General features: G+C 41.4%; 3 protein-coding genes across 3 annotated transcripts; 1 reads left to right on the top strand and 2 right to left on the bottom strand.

Moving 5' to 3' along the window:
* The first annotated feature begins 9 nt into the window (after positions 1-9).
* Positions 10-7,574, top strand: erap1b (endoplasmic reticulum aminopeptidase 1b). Its single transcript, XM_030791347.1, has 18 exons — positions 10-527; positions 707-845; positions 1,281-1,415; positions 1,609-1,729; positions 1,999-2,153; positions 2,632-2,745; positions 2,928-3,059; positions 3,198-3,329; positions 3,484-3,567; positions 3,836-3,993; positions 4,199-4,278; positions 4,648-4,831; positions 5,266-5,422; positions 5,550-5,734; positions 5,901-6,062; positions 6,280-6,420; positions 6,586-6,667; positions 6,856-7,574. The coding sequence occupies exons 1-18, from the start codon at positions 10-12 to the stop codon at positions 7,066-7,068; spliced, it is 2,892 nt and encodes a 963-aa protein (XP_030647207.1). The 3' UTR covers positions 7,069-7,574.
* Positions 7,575-8,098: 524 nt separating this feature from the next.
* gtf2h2 (general transcription factor IIH, polypeptide 2) lies at positions 8,099-12,319 on the bottom strand. The gene is made up of 15 exons (XM_030791502.1): positions 12,123-12,319; positions 11,878-11,955; positions 11,681-11,717; positions 11,465-11,551; positions 11,133-11,183; positions 10,966-11,020; positions 10,756-10,861; positions 10,416-10,506; positions 10,129-10,216; positions 9,534-9,641; positions 9,293-9,356; positions 8,907-9,016; positions 8,624-8,726; positions 8,496-8,535; positions 8,099-8,368 (listed from the first exon to the last, which is right to left on the bottom strand). Exons 1-15 carry the CDS (start codon positions 12,176-12,178, stop codon positions 8,249-8,251), a joined length of 1,194 nt encoding a protein of 397 aa, XP_030647362.1. The 5' UTR covers positions 12,179-12,319; the 3' UTR covers positions 8,099-8,248.
* Positions 12,320-13,391: 1,072 nt separating this feature from the next.
* On the bottom strand, positions 13,392-18,481 carry oclnb (occludin b). The gene is made up of 8 exons (XM_030791940.1): positions 18,435-18,481; positions 17,394-18,078; positions 16,857-17,021; positions 15,584-15,702; positions 14,406-14,504; positions 14,004-14,175; positions 13,782-13,823; positions 13,392-13,490 (listed from the first exon to the last, which is right to left on the bottom strand). The coding sequence occupies exons 1-8, from the start codon at positions 18,479-18,481 to the stop codon at positions 13,392-13,394; spliced, it is 1,428 nt and encodes a 475-aa protein (XP_030647800.1).
* Positions 18,482-20,789: the final 2,308 nt, after the last annotated feature.

Genomic DNA, 20,789 nt, shown 5'->3' with positions numbered 1-20,789 from the left:
CGATTGGAGATGGTCTCTCTGACCATGCCAAACGTCGCTCGCGTCGCGGTTTTGCTGGCAGTTCTTCAAAGTACGCTGGCTGCAGTCACTGGGGGCGATGAACAGGGTGGCGTTTCGTTGCCCTTAGCAACCAACGGCCAACCGTTCCCCTGGAACCGAATGAGGCTTCCAGGAACCACCGTACCGCTCCACTATGATCTTCTCATCCACCCTAACCTGACGAGCCTGGACTTCACAGGGTCTGTAAAGATCCGACTTGAGGTTAAAGAAGATACCAGAACCATCATCCTTCATAGCAAAGACCTCCTGATATCAAAAGCCACACTTCTGAATCAGGTTGGGGGTCAAAATTGGGGTCTGAAGGTTCTTGAGTATCCAGCGTTCCAGCAACTAGCGCTTCTGTCTGAGGATGTGTTACTGAAGAGAGGTAATATATACACCATTCAGCTGGAGTTTGCAGCCAACCTCTCTGAAAGCTTCCATGGCTTTTACAAAAGCACCTACCGCACTGCTCAGGGAGAGGTTAGGTGAGAGACCTTCCAGAACATTCTCTTGTTTTGTGATTGATTTTTTTAGCATTGTCAGCTCACATCTGATACCTTAGACGTATTTTAGAAGAGTGTGTGTATGATGGAATTATTCATTATTTTAGTGTATAAATGTACTTTACTTGACTATGAATCCTGTCTTTTTGCTGATTTGTCAGGGTTGTGGCCTCCACCCAGTTTGAGCCAACCAGTGCCCGGGCAGCCTTCCCTTGTTTTGATGAACCTGCCTTCAAAGCCAATTTCTCCATTCAGATCCGCCGAGAGGGAAGGCACATTGCCATTTCCAACATGCCCAAGGTACCATAGCACACTCTCGAGAATGGATTAAGATTAAGATGAAAGATTAAATTTCCGTGATCGCACACACACACACTGTGAGCAGTGAATTTGACCTCTACATTTAACCCATCCTTACGCACCAGTAGTGAGCACAAACACACAACACACACAACCACTGGGCGCAGGAGCAGTGGGCAGTGCACTGTTTGTATTAGATCATTTTGTTATCAAACCTGCTGTTTCTAATGAAGAACCCTATGTCACCTGTCAAAAAGAAAAAAAAAAAGTCCATTATCCTTGAGCAGCTGACCTTGAGCATTTAAACAAACCCTGAAAAAGAGCAGGTGCCCACATTTTAAACGATAAGGTGAAGATGACTCACATATGGTACTGTTGCTCAAAGCATTAAACTGTATCTTAAATGTTTTGTTTTGTTTTGTTCTCCTGCTCCAGTTGAGGACTCTGGAGTTGCCAAACGGCTTGTTTGAAGATCAGTTTGATGTGACAGTGAAAATGAGCACCTATCTGGTAGCCTTCATAGTGTCTGACTTTCTATCCATCAGTAAGAACAGCCAACATGGAGTTAAGGTGAGGACTAGTCATTCTATTCTATTCTATTCTATTCTATTCTATTCTATTCTATTCTATTCTATTCCAAAGCTGGATTGTTCTACACAGCACTGTAAAATTCCATTCCACCATTTTGTTAAATAAAACAGCTGAATTATGATTTGTGTATATGATTTATGATATGTTACTGACATGCTTGCTGGGGTCTCAGATATCAGTGTATGCAGTGCCTGAGAAGATTGACCAGGCTGAGTTTGCCTTAGACGCTGCTGTTCGACTGCTGGACTTCTACGATGATTACTTTGACATTCCCTACCCTTTACCCAAACAGGGTGATTCAAACAAATTCATCATATCTTCTTCCAACTGTTGAAATATATGTATATATTTCAGTCCATCAGTCATATTTGGGCTCTTATGACTCCTAGCGTCACTATGACTGATCTTAGATGTAGCTTCATGTTGTTTTGTTGGTGGAGTTTGAATGATACATTTGATAAATGTACTTTTGCATTAGGCAGATGTTTGAACATGGACCATTGGAATTAATAAGACTATCTGTCTTGAGTTTATGCTGACCACATCTCATCCGTTCTCACAGACCTTGCCGCCATCCCGGATTTCCAGTCAGCTGCCATGGAAAACTGGGGCCTGACGACTTATCAAGAGACTGCTCTGCTCTTTGATCCCAAAAAATCCTCCGCTTCAGACAAACTAGGCATCACCATGATCATCGCTCATGAGCTGGCACATCAGGTAGGTCTGTCCTACCTACCGTAGGTCCTAGTTCAAAAAGCCATTCAGTATGTTGTGTGCAGAGACACTCATTGTTTTGTTAATTTTCCAGCTTTTAAACTGAAACTATATTTACAGGCAGGTAAATTTATGCATTTTGAATGTTTCTGGTCAATCCTAGACTATAATGACTATATATTTATTCAGTGTCTCAAACCTACTTCATATTATGAGTCCCAAAAGATAGTAACTACCTAACATAAGTGTAGGATAACTTGCATAGCAGCATAAGAATGTAATACAAGTGCTTCAATTTAATGTTGTTACCACATGACACTGTATTACAAATAATAATTATTTTCTGGGCATTGCATTCATGGCCTATGTACATATACGCATAACATTACGGTTTGTATGTATTTGCAGCATACTGAATTTAGTATGTAAATGCATGAATAGGCAGATCTGACAGAAAAATTATTCTCTTTACCCTGTGTAGTGGTTTGGTAACTTAGTAACCATGGAGTGGTGGAATGATCTCTGGCTCAACGAGGGTTTTGCCAAGTTTATGGAGTTTGTTTCAGTTAACATCACTAATCCCGAGCTTCAAGTGGTAAGAACTTTGAATGAACCTTTTTTTCCCTTTTCCAGACAGTTCATACTGTGTGTAGACACTTGATAAGAAAATATATGCAGCTCTGATGTTTTAAATAATCGTTTGCATAATGAAATTTGACATTATAGAGAGGTATTTCAATGAGGTTTCCCTGTAACTCCGCCCCTCTGTTCTGATAGGAGGACAATTTCTTGGGGAAATGCTTTGAAGCTATGGAGGTGGACTGTCTAAGCTCATCGCATCCTGTCTCCACCCCTGTGGAAAACCCCGCTCAGATTCAAGAAATGTTTGACGATGTCTCTTATGACAAGGTACCAAAACAAGCCTGGTGTCACTGTTTTCTTCTATTTGTACATACCCAGAAGTTATCTTAGATACCTAACCAAAGATCTAAAGTCTTGGTTTTAAACTGTGTATGATCATGCTGATGTTTGTGTTTGTGGTTTTAGGGAGCATGTATCTTGAATATGCTGAGAGACTTTTTGACTCCTGAGGCTTTTAAACTGGGTATAGTCCGATACCTGAAACGTTACAGCTACCAGAACACGGTCAACAGCCACTTATGGGAGAGCCTGACCAATGTGAGTGTGTATGCGTATATACTTTAGTGGAAATGCAAAAAATAAAGTGTTCATATCTTCTAACGGAACTTATAGGCATTTTAGAGGTACTTCAGAGAACTGCTTACCCTACTGAATGCCATTTCTGTTGACTCTGTGTGTGTGTGTTTGTCAGATTTGCCAGTCTGATGATCTAGATGAAGGCAGGCTCAAAGGCGATGAGTTCTGTTCTAGAACTCACTCACATTCTGGAAATGCCGTAAGTATGACTCATCCACAAGCATTCTCTTCTTAAGTGTGTTAGGACGTTGTGTGACCATTTATAAGGTAAAAATACTAAGGGAGAAATATGCAGATTATGGAACAGACTAGCATGTTTTTGTTCTTGGGTAATATTTTGGGTAATAAAAGTTTGGTGCGGATGTTCTTAAAGATCTCAAATTTGACATCATCTGTTTATGTTTGGTACATGTTCCTAATCTTTGTCTGTTTTGTCCTGTTTGTTTGTTTGTTTGTTTGTGAGACAGAAGTGGCACTCAGAGGATGAACTGGACGTTCGGGCGATAATGGAAACATGGACACTGCAGGAGGGGTTTCCTCTCATCACTGTAGAGGTCAAAGGTCGTGAGGTCCGTCTCAGCCAGGAACGTTACCTAAAGAGTGATGACCCCTCACAAACGTCTGGGTAAATACATTAATCGCACCTTACACAAACACAGCGATAAACAAATACACAGGTCCATCACACATCAGTGTAAACACATACACTGCCATTATGTTACAGGATTCAGTCTCCCCATATAAAACTGAGCAGAATGTGTAATACATTTAATCGAGGAATGTTCTGGAAAACCCTCTGGATTTTTCATTGACTTTGGTTCATTTGACAGGTTTCTGTGGCAGGTTCCATTGACCTACATCACCAGTGCTTCAAAGACAGTGCATCGCTTCCTGCTCAAAACCAAAACAGGTCAGTCCTGCTGTAGACTGCTGTGATGTGAGGTGGATGAGTCTGATGACAGGTGTGGCCAGGTGTACACAGATATAATCAGAATTTTGACAGGTGTGGAAAGGTGAATGGGTGTGGAAAGGTAATCAGGTTGTAGACAGATGTATGTTGTTGTGGACAGGTGTAAACAGGTTGTTGAGAGGTAGAGACAGATATAAACAGTTTGTTGACAATTGTAGACAGGTGTCTGTTGATGTGGACATGTGTAAACAAATTGTAATAGATGTAGAAGAGTCTCTCATCTCAGTCTTCAGAAAAGTATTGCCATTTAATTGCTCTAACTAAACAACACTTTTTCACTCACTCCTCCTGTTCTTCACCTGTATTCAGACGTGCTGTACCTGTCGGAGGAAGTGGACTGGATCAAGTTTAATGTGGACATGAGTGGTTATTACATCGTCCACTACGAGGGTTCGGGCTGGGATCAACTCATCACCCTCCTCCAGCACAACCACACAGCTCTCAGCAGTAATGACCGGGCCAGCCTCATCAACAATGCTTTCCAATTGGTCAGGTTAGTCTCACAACAGTAACCCAATTGGTCAGGTTAGCGTCATGCTAGTGACCCAATTGGTCAGTTTAGTAACACACCTGCAATCTCATTGGTCATAATTGTGTTACTGACAGTGAAAACAAGTTTCCAGAAAGATTAACAACACTAAAGCCTCACTATATAGATAGACCAGTCTACTGGTAATGATAATAGTGTACTGGTAAGCAAGTGTTTTTCAGCTCCACACTTTTTATTCGAGTCCAACAGTAAAACAACAGATTCTACTAATCAACTGCAGAGACTTGAACTTAACACAGGTGTGTTAGTGTAGGTCCACAACAAAATTATCCAATCAGAAGAGAATCACATCTCTAGCAGAGAACCAAAGGGTAAATGTGCTTGGATCCAGACTCTGTTGAGTTTTGTTTAGTGAGTCTTGCTTCTGATTTTTCCAGTGTCGGCAAACTCCCGCTGGACAAAGCTTTGGACCTGTCTCTGTACCTCAGCAAAGAGACGGAGATCATGCCGGTCACACAGGGTCTGAGTGAGCTGGTGCCTCTCTACAAACTGATGGAGAAACGAGACATGCAAGACCTCGACAACCAGATGAAGGTACGTGACCACAAACAAAACGTCATACCGACCAAAGTTTCAGTCATGTAGACCCTGTTTCAGACAGTGTTCGTAACGTGACGTAACGTAACGTAACGTAACGTCACATAACGTCTCTGTGTTACAGGGTTACATCGTGCAGCTGTTCCATGAGCTGATCGACCGCCAGTCGTGGAGTGATGACGGTTCCGTTTCGGAGAGGATGTTACGCAGCTACCTGCTCATGTTCGCCTGCGTGCGGGGCCATCCACCATGTGTCTACACCGCCACAAAACTGTTCCAAAAGTGGAAGGAGAGTGATGGCAACATGAGGTCAGAGTTCATGTCAAGGGTCATTTTACCTATACAGTTGCCAACAACCTCCTGGGGATACACCTTGCAAGAGCAAGATATTGGTGCAACAGCTGTAAATATTGAGCAAATGACATTACTATCCAAACAAACCTCTCTCTCTCTCTCTCCCCCCATTTGCCCTTAGTCTCCCCAACGATGTTAACATGGCTGTGTTTGCAGTCGGAGCCCGTACCCCTGAAGGTTTTGAGTTCCTGTTTGAGAAATACAGCAAATCGCTGTACAGTTCTCTCAAAAGCCGAATCAAGTCTGCCTTAACCATTAGCCCGCTAGCGGACAAGCTGAAATGGTGTGTATACAAAAAAACGAATTAATTTCTTTTGAATGAATGTCATGTATACATGCAATGCATGTTAAAGTACTAGCCTTGGCAAGAAGATGTTTTCTTTCATTTTAATCGCTAGCCTTTGTTATCAAGATGTTTCTGCGCGACTTCTGGAGAAAGATAAATCCCATTTCTCCCTCTCTTTCTCCTTATCCCTCACTCTAACCTGTCTTTTTCTCAGGATGATGGATAAGAGTTTAGAAGGAGAGGTCATGAAGACTCAGGATTTGCCTTCTGTCGTATCCTCAGTCAATAGGAACCCTAAAGGTTACAAACACGCATGGGATTTCCTGAGAGCTAACTGGAACACGCTTGTTAAGAAGTGAGTTGAACTCTCACAGTTACATTTGCACAAGAAAAAAAAAACATGTAAATAAATCTCCTACAGCATTCATTTCATCCACCAAAGCAGTGAAACAATGAAAAAAAAAAGAAGAAAATGTGACTGACAGTTGTTTCAAGGTGAATATTTGACCTTTGTATGCAGGTTTGACCTTGGCTCACACTCCATCTCTCACATGGTTATTGGAGTGACCAGTCGGTACTCCACCAGAGAGATGCTGGAGGAGGTGAGTAAACACTAGTGACATATATTTCACTGTTTTACTGTTGACCTGAGACGACTTAAAATTTTAACATGTGTTTTGACTGACTTTCCAAACCATATCTTGATGTGGTTTAATGTGTTTTGGAGACTGGTTCAAAGACTTCTTCATGTGTGAGTAAAGGAGTGTGTCTAACGTTCTCCATTTCCCAGGTGAAAGGGTTCTTTGGTTCTCTCGGTAAGGAGACGGGTTCCGAGCTGCGTTGCATCCAGCAGGCTTTGGAGAACATCGAGGAAAACATACGCTGGATGGACAAGAACTTGCCCTTGCTACGGGCGTGGCTGGATCGCAACAGTCCAAACCAGTACACTCTGAATGACCAGTACAGCCAACAGCCCAACCCACATCAACGGACTGAGTTATAACGGCTGTCAGAACATGGGCCTCCACACATCTGCATTTCCCTGAGTAACGGGTTTGGAAAAAATATTTTTGGATTTGGATATGGAATGACATAATCTCACAAAACCTAGCGGTTAAGATTTGGTCTACAGAACAGACCAAAATGGGGAAGTTAGTATACGTGACAGATTTGATCTGTTCTGTAGTCTAACTGGTTTGTTCATTAGGTTGGACTTTGGCTGTAGAAGTGGGTATTTTTGGTGCACTGGATGTATATAGGTTTTGTGTTGGGTGTATTTTTTGTTGTTGTTGTTTTTGTTGACACGAGATTGACTAATCCTCCTCAGAGAGACCCGTACTTTCATAGGATTTTCCCCCAGCCTTATATAAACACACCCGGTCCAGTTAAACCAGGCCTTTGGTAGACTATGAGTATTAGGTGGATTAGATTCGAGTTCGGACGCAGTCTTGAGGGAGGGTGGGAACTCCCCTGAGAGAGGACAGGCTGACCCTGGTGTTACCATTTGCCGTAAATCACATTGATAGGTTAGACTGAGTCTTGATTTAGTTTTAATAATGCAAAGAAATGAGTTGTGATTTTTTTTTTCCTTTTGTGAAATTCTGGGAGGTTGTCCTCATGTCCAGATTTTAAATTAGATAAGCTTGTTGTTGTATTGAACTCAAGGACTGTAAATTAAATCTTTTTTATTGACAAACCCTCATCTATGAAATCATTCTTTCAAGACACTAAAATAAAACTAGGATTTATATATTTTAAAGTTACAGTATGTCTACAATATTAACTCTCTGCAAGGAATGAAGACAAAACACGCAAATTTAAATGGTTGGGGAAAAAAAACTGAAAACATTTATTGCTACTACTCCATTTGGTCCTGTGTCATAACTCAGCCACTAGGGGGCACCATAACCTCACCTCAAACATTACAGCTCATCAGCATTCTCAGGTTACTGGGTCACTCCAAATACATCATTTGCAGGTCAAGAGCATATGCGGATTAAACAGCCACGTGCAGGCAGTTCATCACACAACTCTGTGGTTTCTGTATGCTAAATCCTCACTGTTTTTCACCAAAGGCTTCCCTGTGACTTCAGTGTCGCCATGTCATAATAGATGAGTTCCCCTTCCAGATATACTTCACCGTGCTGAGTCACTCTGATAGTTTTCAGGTATGTATGAGGGGATCAGCCCTGTCCGGAAGAATCTTGTTTGTGGATACACTCAGGACAGCAGTGCAGTGTGTCATGAATAAACACGTCACATTCGACACAGAACACACTCTTACATGCAGGGCACGTGAACACCTGCAATGAGGGAGGAAGAGTGAGAAAGACAGAGCAAGAGAGAGAGAGAGAGAAACATAACTGTTCAGCCCCTGTTTGTGGAAACCATGACAACAGCATGCTTGAGAGCCTTAACTTTGTGACTTACACTTTTGTCTTTGAGCTCTCCTTGGCAACCCTGACAGAACCTATGAGAGATCAGACATCAGAGTTTCGTTAATATGACTGACACCTTTTTAAGTAATCTGATTGGCCGAGAGGAGAGTTTTGCCCCACCTCTCTCCGTCATACTCCTCCAGAGAGCTCTCCTGAAAGGCATCCAGAGGAAAGAGGTGATGGAAGGAACGGGCCAGATGAGGAGCAGAAACGAGTGTCAGACCTACGGGGGGAGAGAGGGAGAGAGAGAGAGAGAGAGAGAGAGAGAGAGAGAGAGAGAAATAGAAGACGAGAGGCAACTTAAAACCTGCACTGAAATACGTTCATACACAGTGAAGACAACAGCCGAAGGGTAATTGAGGTTTTTCAGTGTACCAACATACAGATGAACGTTGTAACATACCACACACTTTGCACTCCACAGGCAGCTCTGTGTACTTGGCTCGGCACTGCGGACAGAAATATCCGCCCAGTGTGAGAGCACAACCATCAGCGCTGCTACTGTCCAGGTGCCTGTCAACACACACACATACACACACACACACACACGCCATTTCAGTTCCTTTCTATTCATGCTCTTTTCCATTTGTTAGCCAAACATTTATTATGATAATTACAACAGAGGCAGAAATGCCAAGGTCTGAGAGAGGCAGCCTACTGTTCCCTCATCAGACGCATCATTTACAAAACAAGAGTCACAAATGTCCTGGTTTTAGCCTAGACTGATGTTTTCACGTGTATTAAACCACCCCCTGCCTTCACTGGTCAGGAGGGAGATGTCACACTCACGACATGCTGAAGGAGGGTTTGGCATCCTGATCAGACAGAGAGCCAACCATGTGCTGAGGGAAGCCTGAGGGAGAGAGAAGAAAATTTATTACATAAGCGCAACAGAGAAGGTATTTAAAGTCGTGTTGCTTCATAGAAAATCGCCAGGCTACGGCACTGATCTCGCTCGGCTCAGCCGTACGTAAGAGCGTCTGAGAGCCGAACGTACGGTGGAACTGGCTGTGATTGGCTGTAAACTCACCCATGCGGATGAGGGAACATTCAGAGGAGGAGCTGGCAGGAGGGGGCTTCACATGGAACATCAACAGCTCACGGAAATGACTCTCATCCAGGATCACGTTATAGTTTCCTACAGATCACACACACACGCACACACACACACAAACACAACAGTTTTATTCTCTCTGTGTACAAAGAACCAACCAAACTGTGTTTTCTGTACACCCTGAATGTGATACAGTGGGATAAAGAAAGTTAAAGAAAACTTAGGATAAGATGATTTAAACTGAGACAGGCAACATAAATTAAATTAAACAGAACGGTTAAAGGCGAGAGTAGAGAGATTGTTTAAACAGCATATATCAACAATATTGCCTGTAAGACAGCTGAAAAAAATTGCACAGAGAATAAAACAAGGAAAATTGCACGTTATGCAGTATTGCACATAGGATGGACAGACAGATAGATGGATGGACAACTACATATTGGGTTTTGACCAACAATATCCGTTAGGGAATGATGGAGAGGAGGGTTATTATTAGTACTCCATACATGTGTACGTGTGTGTGTGTGCGTACGTGTGTGTGTGTGCATATGTAATGTGGTGAGACCCTTACCGCCAGTTTCTCTTGTCAGTACAGTACACACTTGAACTTCAGCAGACAGACCAATAACGGATACACGGATCTGAAGTGCTTTCAGCGTCTGAAAGACACAAAAACAAAGAGAAATTTCAGGGACAAAATAGAGAAAGTGTCAAACTCCAGTGGATCCATTTTCATTATAATTGAAACAAAACAAAACAAGAAACAGCACAGCGTATTCACTCTGTCAGGTATGAACAAGACAAATGCTCTCTAATCAAGCAGTCTGCATGGTGTGTGTGATGGACAGAGCTGTTGACCTTGATGAGGTCGTATATGTTTGCTGGGTCACAAGTCGTGAGACTGCTGAAAATGACCAAGATCTCTCTGCTCGTGTGTCCTGGCATGTGCCTGAAGAAAGGACAAAAGCAAAAAAAAAAAAAAACCCAAAAGAAAGAAAGAAAAAAGAGAAAAAGAAAGTGAAAGAAAGAGAGAGAAAGAGAGAGAAACAAAAACAGAACAAAAGGGACGAGAGGTGAGACAGACAGAGTGAGAGGGGGAGAAAAACAAGGATATAACTCAGTCTCCTCAAAATTCGGTCAAGTTACGGTTTGATCCAATGAGAAGCCTCTGGCCTGTGTGGTGTGTAACATGACGTACTTGAGCGTCTGCATGGCCATGTTCAGAGCGTTATAAAGCGACGGTTCTCCAACACACGTCATGTCCACCGCTTTCCTTAACGCCGCTATGTGCTTCTTAGGATTCCCTTAAAACACACAACAGTGCGATCAGTGTGTTCAGAAACAACAGGTGTGTTTCACACATTGCGACCAAAGAGCGTCTTAACAAAACCAACGACCCAAAACATACCTGCCAGATCAGTCAGCCTTTCTGCTCTCTTGTTTTTAGTGGTAATTATTCCTATCTATATAAAACAAACAAACAACCAAACACAATCAGAAAAAGGGAAAGAAGGAATTTACCCATACAAATACAACCTTACAATCTTAAATTACATTCAAAGTGGAAAGCCTTACCTGACTTATAGGGTTCTGATCAAAATACTCATCCACGAAAAACTCCATCAGCTGTAGGGCACAGGAGGAGGAGTATAAAGTACAGTGTATACAGTTCATTTATGGTTTATGGTTTAAAATTAATATCAGTGGCTCAGCTCCATAACCTTGGTCTTGAATGGCCACAGGCTGAATTCTCAAGGTGTGGTGGATTTGACCAACTTCAGGGTGAATTTCAAATAAAACTAACTGGCCTCTCACTTTTGGAGGCTTTGTGGTAAACTGTTTGCTGTGCATGACACTGGAACAGGGACAGGCCCACGTTGGTGGGAGGAGCTAATGTGACTGTTCACCTTGAGAGCTGACGTGAGTCTGTTGGGCTTCAGGTCCTGGTCCTCCATCGTCCGCGATGCATCAATCACCACAAACAGGTGCCGCATCTGAGGTACAACATCACACAGGATTAATATATAAGAAATGAGAGAGGAAGACAGAAAGAGAGAGAGAGAGACAGACAGAGAGAGAGGGAGGAGGAGAGGGATGGAGGGGGAGAGAGAAATGAAACTCACCATCCCCAGGCGTACTTGTCCATGGCTCTCAAACACCCTGAGATGTGACAGGAGTTGAGAATGAAGTGTCAATAATTTTCTCAGTACTTGCCAAGATTCATCCAAATCGAATTTTCTTACTCATTATAACCTGACTACTCCATAACTCCTGCCAGTGTGATGTGTGAGTGCGAGTACGTGTGTGCGTAATTTCTCACCTTTTCCGTTTGGCCTGGAAAAGGATGTCCTCAACGGTGGCTTTGAGTGAGCCGGACTCATCCTCCTTCAGAATTTCCCTGCGATGGAGAGTTAAGATGTGATTGAGACACCGTTTGACGGGCTTTACAACGACGTTGTCAATGGTAAAAAGGGCCGGAATCACTGTGACAGTCCTTTAAATGAAACTAAGATTTATATGTTTTTTTTAAATGCGTGAGGGAAATCGTAACAAGTCCAGTCTTACCATGTCCGTTCATAGCCTCCCTCCCACCGCTTAGCTCTCTCCGGCTCTTCGTCCATTGTTTTAAGATCGGTAATGTGCGTCTCTCAACTATTACTAACTTAACGCGGAGTCTTTCACTTGCATCCTCTTTGACAAGAAAGCTAATATTAGCCACTAGCTAATATTCAAGAACAATAACTGTAAAACCTTGGATTCAGATGTAAGACGTATTGCAAAGTACACACCTTCAGAATCTTGTGAAATAAGATTTGAGAAAAATTCTTCGATGACAACCTTTACTGTAAGAACGTGAGCAGACAATACTTCAACGAGCACTGCGTGCGGACGTTTATTTTGCTTGTGTGCAGAAACTGTGCAGCCCTACCGCAAATCGTTAAGGAAACGGGAGACGGGCGAATTTGGTTCCGCGTTTCTTTGTTCCTTTTCAATGGCAGGGGCTTTATACGAGGTCAGATACAACGCAGCACACATTTAATTAATTATTTTTATTGGAATTGGTATCTACATAAAACTGTACATAAAAGTAAAGAAAGTTTAAATGTTAACTTCAATAAAAGGGATTAGCCCTTCCAGCAACAAGTTTGTTCATCCGAAACTCAACACGCAAAACACCCAAGTAACTGGTGTTTACTAACGCTAATACAATAAGCAAACACACATTTATCTACAGGCAAAACGTCATTCCGAAAAGCTTAATTTTTATGTAACAGAAACCAAAGGAAATGACATAAAAAATGACCAGCTAAGTGAAAATGTGTACATTTCTGAATAACATCAACAATTTTAGCAGTTATAAAATGGAGGAGAAAAACACTTCACTTGTGTTCTTAGATTATTCTGCATTTGGAAATTTAAACTTAAATACGGTCACAATAAAAACAGACACCCCCCCCCCTTAAAAAATTAAAACCATATCACATTCCAAAAATTGGTTTGGTACATGTATATACTGTCATGGAACAGAGGAAGACAAGATATTCTCAGAAACAAATTAATAAAATAGACATTATGGTAAAATATGAAAATCAGGAAAAAAAAAATGAATGGAACAAATTTAAACTTTTAAAAAGGGAGGGGGTGTTAAAACTTAAAAAAAAAAAAAAAGTTAAAACACAAGACAAACTTTATGATATAGTCGTTACTGGCTCAAATGGAAGAGGGGGGAAAAAATACAACACAGACATTCTGATTGGTTGGCTTCTGTTCTAAGAGAGACCTGAGGCCATCCTGAACCAATAAAAATAAAGCTTTGCTGCACATGGATGTTCTTCAAGGCCTGCGGTCATAGTCGCTGACCCGTTTCTTGATGTGGGCGAGCTTTGCCTTCAGGTATTTACATCTCCTCTTCTTCAGCTGGTACTCCGGGGACTGGAAAGGACAGATGAGGGCAAATTTTAAAAGAAAAACTCTTAAGAGGACACAGTGTACCTCCCAAAAAATGCAGATAAATGAACTCTTATGTATTGTTATTAATAATTCAACATCCATTATAATCATTCACCCTTACCTAAAAGAATACAAGAAATTCATATCACTAATGTTACTCTTTTTTGTTGTTGTTTACTGATTATTTATGGGAGTTCTCTCTGTTTACTGATTATTTATGGGAGTTCTCTCTGTTTATTCTGAGGACATTATTTTGTGACGGCCATTGCATACCTTCTTCAGATTCCTCAGTCTATTGTATTCATCCATCGCATCCTGTTAGAAGTGGAAAAAACACACAACAGAAAGCTGTCAGCCTATTTTTATCATTCCCCTTATATTTGTCCACTACATACAAGTTACTTAGTGTACAAAAGCAACTGATTTGATTTGACTTCATAAAAAAGTATTCAGATTCTTTAAAAAAAAAAAAAAAAGGAAAAAACCCATACATACCAAATACTGGGGACTGCCTTCCTGGAGTCTGTCCAGTTCCCGGTCCACCTCTAACAGGCCCATGTTAATGTCGTCCAGCTCTGCCTGCAAACGCTTGTACTCCATGTGATCATGGTCAAAATCACGCTTATAGTCCAGACGCTCATCGTCGCTCACTATGGGAGGGTACTCACTGAGAGAGAGAGAGAGAGAGAGAAAGAGAGAGCAAGAGAGAGAGAAAGAAGGGAGGGATTCAGTACAAAACAAAAGCAAAATAAACAATTAAACATTCTTCTGCACCTATAATGCTGACTAAAGAATGCAGTGTGTATTTTTGTCTTATCTTAGCATTCATCGTACTCTCAGAGGGGAAAAATAAGCACCACTGACCCCAGATAACCTTCAGTCAGCATAAACCCTCACCTGTCAAAATCATTGTCATCCAGCTCATCTCCAGAGTCAGCAGTGTCATAGTCTCTAAACCTCCCCTTCAGCCCGGTCACGGAGCTCAGATCTGAACTTCTGCAAAAGCAAAACACACAGGTACAACACCATCCAGTTTAATGATCACTAAATCTCTCAGAGTTTCTACTTAGTGTGTAATGAAAGATATCCGTGGTGCCTTCCTCTGATAATTAAATATTAAGTGTAGTTTGATTAATTAAATATTAAGTTAAGTTTGTAGCTACTGCAGTCCGCCTTGGTCTGAGACGTCGCATCTGTCGATACAGTAAATACTCGATACTCTGGCCAGGTTACAGCAGTCTTTTGATACACTGATGTTAAACAAACAACAGCAGAAAAATGTCTCTGATGACATTACAAACATGACAAAACATCACTGGGTCTCTTTGTGTGTGTTTGTCGTACCTTCCTGAGAAGCAGGCTAGTCCTGTTTAAATTAAACACAACGAATAGTTCGCCCCATCTCTCATTCAACCCTCGCATTCCCAAAATACCAACACGCTCTGCCATACCCAAGGTACTTTTTAAAGGGCTGGTAGAAAGTATAAACTGAAACTAAACAACAAAAGTAAATGTTCATTGTGGAAACCCCCCCTCCCAATACAGAACATTTTCATCTCGTTCTGTTATTGATCACTGAAGTATTTCTTCTATTACTTGTCCCTAAATCCCCAAAGCCACATTATGAAATGAGAAGATATTCCCTTGTTTTTCTTAAAACGGCAGTTTCCATGAAACCAGTCACGAGTCTGACACGTTGTTTTCCTAAACAGTGTTCGGATGGTTGGGAGTATCTGCACCTCACTGATTTTCTCAGCGGTTTCAGATTGCTGATCTTCAAACGAAGGCCCTGAACTACCAGGAATTTATGATGTCGACAAATTCGAAAAAATGTCCGTCACACAAAGCAGAACGTCCGAGACTTCCAACGAGACAACACGTTTGACTTGCAACAAACTGATAAACTGAATGAGAGTAATAGTTTCTCTTTTCTCTTTCTTTTTTTTCTGAAAGTTTTGTGGTCTGAAAGGTAAACAGTGACAAAGCATTTTTACACGCTCACTGAAGTTCACTGAAGATCAGTGTAGTTATTTCTATGCATCGTGTGTGTTTGAGGAACTTTGGGTTTTATTTACCCAGGTAGATAAATGGGCTTCTCCACATCGGGGCTCTCATCCAGGTATTCTCTCGAACCCCCAACATGGGGGTTGTAGTCATTGACCAAAGCCTCTGGATCCCCTGATACATTATTGACCTATAGCAGAAAAGAAGGACAATCAACAGAAGTAATTTCTGGTGACCTCTGTGGTTCAAACAACCTTTGTGTATATTCAAGATCACTGTGTCACTGTATCATTAGGATCACATTCAATCTATCACCTAAAAAAACATCTTGTTTATTTTTCCCTTTAAAACCTCACCAACTTAACATTTACATTTGTTCTTAAAGGGTCAAGCAGAAAGTGTGTTTTGAAGCTTCCTGGCTCTCTGTTGTTCCAGTTTTCTCTGTATGGTAAATAGTCTGGACAAACATTCAATCCTGATAGAACCAGTTTGTCAACTTTCCCTGACAGATACCATACACAGATACCATCAAACGCACGGGGCGAAACTCACACAATTACAACACACAGCAGAGAGAGAGACAGCAATGCTGAACCAAATGCTACTGATTCTTTGTGAGCTCATCATGTTAGATCAGAAACCCGCTTGCCTCTCTCTGGCTGCTGACTTTTTGTTACAAATCACCAAGAAGAATGAATCATGTTAAATTTATAGTAAATTATGTGAAAATGGAGAGGGAAGTAGTTCTTGTGTGAAGCTATGTGGTTATGAATTCACAAACAAACTTAGTTGATTCTATGAATCTGCTCATGATTTCAATGAAAGATGATAAGACACACCCAGAAACCAGAACCGAGAGTTCTCCACCTGTCTCTGTCTTCACACACACCTGACTTCACGCACACCTCTCTGATAATATCCTTCAGTGTTCCATTCATGGAAAAATCCAACTCTCGGATATGAGCTGTCTGATAAACCACATTGGTCTTTTTCCTTATGTAAGACAACCCAGTATTGCAAAACATTACATCGTTTAGTGGATTATGCCAAACTCCAAAAGAGATTTTGGGTTCACAAACATCTTCTGAGAAGAAGAGACAGATATCCTGACAGACATAGCTGGATACCTGAGTGAGACTGCACCAGCCCTGACCTAAACCTCCAACTCTGATGACTAAACCTCATCTGGATCATAGTATGCAAGGATCCTGCTCATATAAAATCAGCATGGTGCTAGGCTAGCAGTATATCGTTCAGCTTTAGTTGCCATCCACTTTATCAAAGCAGTGGGCGGTCTTACTATGCAATGAACCAAACAGAGAGGAATCTCAATGCTTCACTCACCCATTCTCCAATGCTGTGATGACCAACATCCCCCAACATCTTCACCTCCTCCCACAGCACACGGTCTCTACCGTAGCGACGGATGCTGCTTCGGGTTTTCACCGCAAACACCAGCAAGATGATCAGTCCCACCACGACCAGAAAGCCAAGAACAATGGCAATGGCCTGCAGAAAACAAACGGTTACGAATGAGTTAAGGATTACGACGATACCTCAAGCACAAGGAGGATGGTACTCCGTCAAAACCCGCTAAGTACGTTTTGAAAGAACAAATGTTCATTCTGAAGTGAGCTCTTGGCATTTTATTGTGTCTTTAGAAAATTTGCACCAACGCATAAAGGAAATGAAAATGTAAACTCTCAAAGGAGCTGACTGTTCAATACGTTTTTGTTACAGTTTCAATATAGCAATGCACCATCAATGGAAGAATGAGGCAAAGAAAGGAAAATTGTGTGAGTAAATATGAAGAGAGTAAGAAATACAGAATCCTCTTACTTACACACACACACACACACACATCACCTCACCCCTGCTTACCTCCTGGGGTTCTACCACACAGTAGTGGTACATGTACTGGTTGATGAAGATACCAGAGGCCTGGGTCTGAGTCTGGTACTGGGCACAGAGCTGTCGTATCTGGTTGTACATCATTGATCCTGAGCTTTGAGCCGTGGGGTTCACTGCAACCAGATAGACAATGGTGGCAATGAGCATCAGCAGAGCCAAAATGGCGCTGATGATGATGGCTGCCAAGTAGAAAGTGGGCGACTTGGCCGAACTCTGACGGGAGATGACCAGGATGAAAATGATGAGGATGGCGATGAAGGTGATGGCCGCTATGGCGATCATGAAGCCTTTGCCCGACTTAGGGTCCATTTGGGTTCCCCCTCCATAGCCGTAACCATAGGAACCTCCCAGGCCGGAACCGTAAGAACTGCCTATTCCACCATAACTTCCACCGTAACTTCCACCGTAAGCACCTCCGTAACCACCTCCAATGCCCCCACCATACGACCCACCAACTCCAAGCCCTCCCAAGCCAAAGTTGTTCATGTCATAATCCCAGGCTAGAGTTGAGGCCACGCAGGCAAAGATAGCCACACACATGATGATAATGATGATAGACATGATTTTAATGATTCCTGGAGGAGAAGTCCAACGATAGTAGTGCAGGAGTTCATCGTTGGGGTAGTATGAGATGGTATGGGCAGATCTGTTCCGACTGGAAACGAAGAGAGAGAGGAATGAATCAAAGAACATTAGGACAGAAAAAAGGACAAAGAAGAAGGATGGGATGGATGGCTGAACTGGTTAAACCTGAAGAATTGTTAAACCGAAGAAATGGTTGCGCACTTGAATTTAATCTTGATTAATAGTGAGAAAAGTGGATGTTCCAACAACCCAAATTCAAAGAGAAGTACATCTTTCCAAGAGCACACACAGACTTGAGCTTGCTCAATCTGCTTGCACAATTGTCTTAGCCTCGACCAAAGAACTTCGAGCAATTTGTAAATCTTTGGCCATATGATGTCTTTTTTTTTTGTGCAGGTTTTTTTTCAGTGTATAATTTTGACTTACTGTTTGTTGGAGCCATAGGGAGGTGGTTCACTTTTCCTTGAAGGCATCTTTTATATTCTTATCGATTCTGAAACTTGTTGATAAACCTCATACAATTTTCTTAAAGGACAAAAACAAAGACATACAGATTAATAATAAATGCAGCAGATACAGAGAACATATATAGGCCTATTTGATGGAGTAAGAAACCTGTAATAAAAAAATTATGATAAAAAAAAAAAAAAAATTTCGACTGAGGAGAAGTCCCGTTTATATGCACTGGCTGTGTCTGTATTTGTTTAAGAGTTTGTAGGTAGTAGTCCATATTTTAAATCTTTAGGTCCGATGGCCCTCTGTGAATGTCAGCATTGTTTAGTCACAAGGTTGGTCTTTGAGGAGCCTTGTTAAAACACATACGCCCATCAGTTTCATCAATCAAAAAGAATTCCGACCTTCGATGTTAACTCTCCGTTTTAAGATCGCATCTCCAGTTGTTTGCGTCGATTATGTCGAGTGTTACAGAATTAAAAACAATTAACTACAGAGACATAAAATATATTGTAATGAACTTTTTCGTTTTATCCCAATGTTTATCCCAATGAAAACGTTTACCATTACTACAAACACAAATCTCATCAATGTCTTTTGCTGTTTGTTTACGTGTTAGTTGATAACCTGTGTCATTTAACTCCACGCGACGACGTTGGTTGTTGAATATGAGCGCGCATAGGCTGTTTATGTCAAGGTACCTCGTCGAGAAGCTAACCTGATTTTCTTTTCAAATGTATTTTTAAATATATTTCCAGTTGGCCAGTGCAGTAAGATATAGACTATATCTGAGAACATATTAGTAACACAGAATAAACCGACTGAATCTCGCGGTGAGTCTCAAATTTTACACCTTCAGCACACAGGCTGGAGTCCTTCAAAAACATGACAATAATAAACAAATTCTAGAGCTCTTAATATATATTCGGACGGAAACACTTCAGTGACATATATAACCCATATTTTTATCATTTAATACAGGTGATGCATCGGGTTAACTCACCTCTAAACCTCCACACCCCGAAAATAGTGAGAAACAGTTCCAAAGCGTTTTCGTGTTATTCTGCGTTGGCTCTCTTGTTCTCACAGGATATTCGCCAAATATGATAATGAGCTGCAGGTAGTAGCCTACCTCACATGTGAAACGCCCCCGAGCCGAAGCATAGCCTACTACTGTCTTTGTGCGCCTCCCCTCCCTTCCCTACAGGTGCCAACCGCGCCCTATCAGGCGAAACAGAGCAGTGTATGTGAAGTGGATGCTTTGAAAGTGGCGATCGCTGAGAAAAAGTGGCCGAACTCGTTACTCTGCTTCACCGGAACGGCGTTTTCAGTGTTCTTTTTTTAAAAGCGCTCACATTGTTGCCAAATTACAGGCTCAGGAAGGAGAATTCAAATGGGACTTGACGTCATAACATTGTGATAAATGTAAAGCTCACAGGATAAATTACCGAACAGCAGTTTTACTGAGAGTGTTGTGCTACCTCTTTTGCTACAACTTATTTTAAGTGTAATGTACGCTCATTGATAGTTCCAAATACACAAGGCTGTAAATTATGTATAAATCCACTTGCTAAAGTAGAAAGTCAAAAAAATATAACGAGATTACATATGACACATTCAAAGAGAGAACTACTCTTTTAATTACACTCGCAAAGCACATTTAGAAAGCCTCAAAGCTTTGCTTCCGGCTACGATCTCTTCCTGGAACCGATATGTTGTTGAAAGACGATCGCCACAGCCACATCTTGTCTAACCTGAAAAGGAAAATTGTTTCAGTGACCGTGAGAGCATTGCACTATCCCCCAAAAATGTAAAAAATAAATAAATAAATAAATAAATGTTGTTTTTTCAGAATATTTTAACATTTTCCGACACAATGAGAACTAAATTTAAACTAGCAAATGTTAAAATAAATTGCTTTGCATTTCGAATACTATTTCCAGCACTGGGCTAAATCCTTGTCTAAGAATTCCTCAGGTGCTGAATTTGATTCTAAAACATTTTACATCAACAGGAACAGATTGCTCAGACAAGGATAAAAACAGTGCCAAACCAAATCACATACCAAAACACACCGAAAAGGTTTCAATGTGAAAGTTCCTTTGTTATTACTTCACTCATAGATAAGATCACAACTCTTAGATGTCTCAGAGAAATATGTGTTTTTGGTCAATGGCAAAGGCAGATCATGGGTCTGATCTGAAAGGATTTGATAGGTAATTTGATGTAGCATCCTTAAAGCAAAAACAGACTGTGAATCCTCTCATTAATCTTCACCTGCAACCTCTTTGCAGTTAAAAAAGAAATTGGAGCAGAGACTCAGTGACT

The sequence above is a fragment of the Chanos chanos genome, chromosome 14 (genome assembly GCF_902362185.1).
Source record: "Chanos chanos chromosome 14, fChaCha1.1, whole genome shotgun sequence".
In the NCBI taxonomy this organism is placed as follows: domain Eukaryota; kingdom Metazoa; phylum Chordata; class Actinopteri; order Gonorynchiformes; family Chanidae; genus Chanos; species Chanos chanos.
Note: the sequence above shows the minus strand (reverse complement) of the source record. Positions and strands in the feature narration are given on the sequence as shown.

Excerpts from the sequence above, each read along its gene's own strand:
- erap1b (XM_030791347.1), top strand. The coding sequence starts at position 10 with ATGGTCTCTCTGACCATGCCAAACGTCGCTCGCGTCGCGGTTTTGCTG. Across the intron at positions 846-1,280 it reads CCATTTCCAACATGCCCAAG|TTGAGGACTCTGGAGTTGCC; the intron begins GTACCATAGCAC and ends CTCCTGCTCCAG. Across the intron at positions 6,063-6,279 it reads CTAGCGGACAAGCTGAAATG|GATGATGGATAAGAGTTTAG; the intron begins GTGTGTATACAA and ends TCTTTTTCTCAG.
- gtf2h2 (XM_030791502.1), bottom strand. The coding sequence starts at position 12,178 with ATGGACGAAGAGCCGGAGAGAGCTAAGCGGTGGGAGGGAGGCTATGAA. Across the intron at positions 9,357-9,533 it reads ATGTTCCCTCATCCGCATGG|GCTTCCCTCAGCACATGGTT; the intron begins GTGAGTTTACAG and ends TCTCTCCCTCAG. Across the intron at positions 8,536-8,623 it reads GAGGAGTATGACGGAGAGAG|GTTCTGTCAGGGTTGCCAAG; the intron begins GTGGGGCAAAAC and ends GATCTCTCATAG.
- oclnb (XM_030791940.1), bottom strand. The coding sequence starts at position 18,481 with ATGCCTTCAAGGAAAAGTGAACCACCTCCCTATGGCTCCAACAAACA. Across the intron at positions 15,703-16,856 it reads ATCACAGCATTGGAGAATGG|GTCAATAATGTATCAGGGGA; the intron begins GTGAGTGAAGCA and ends TTTCTGCTATAG. Across the intron at positions 13,491-13,781 it reads GACTGAGGAATCTGAAGAAG|TCCCCGGAGTACCAGCTGAA; the intron begins GTATGCAATGGC and ends TGTCCTTTCCAG.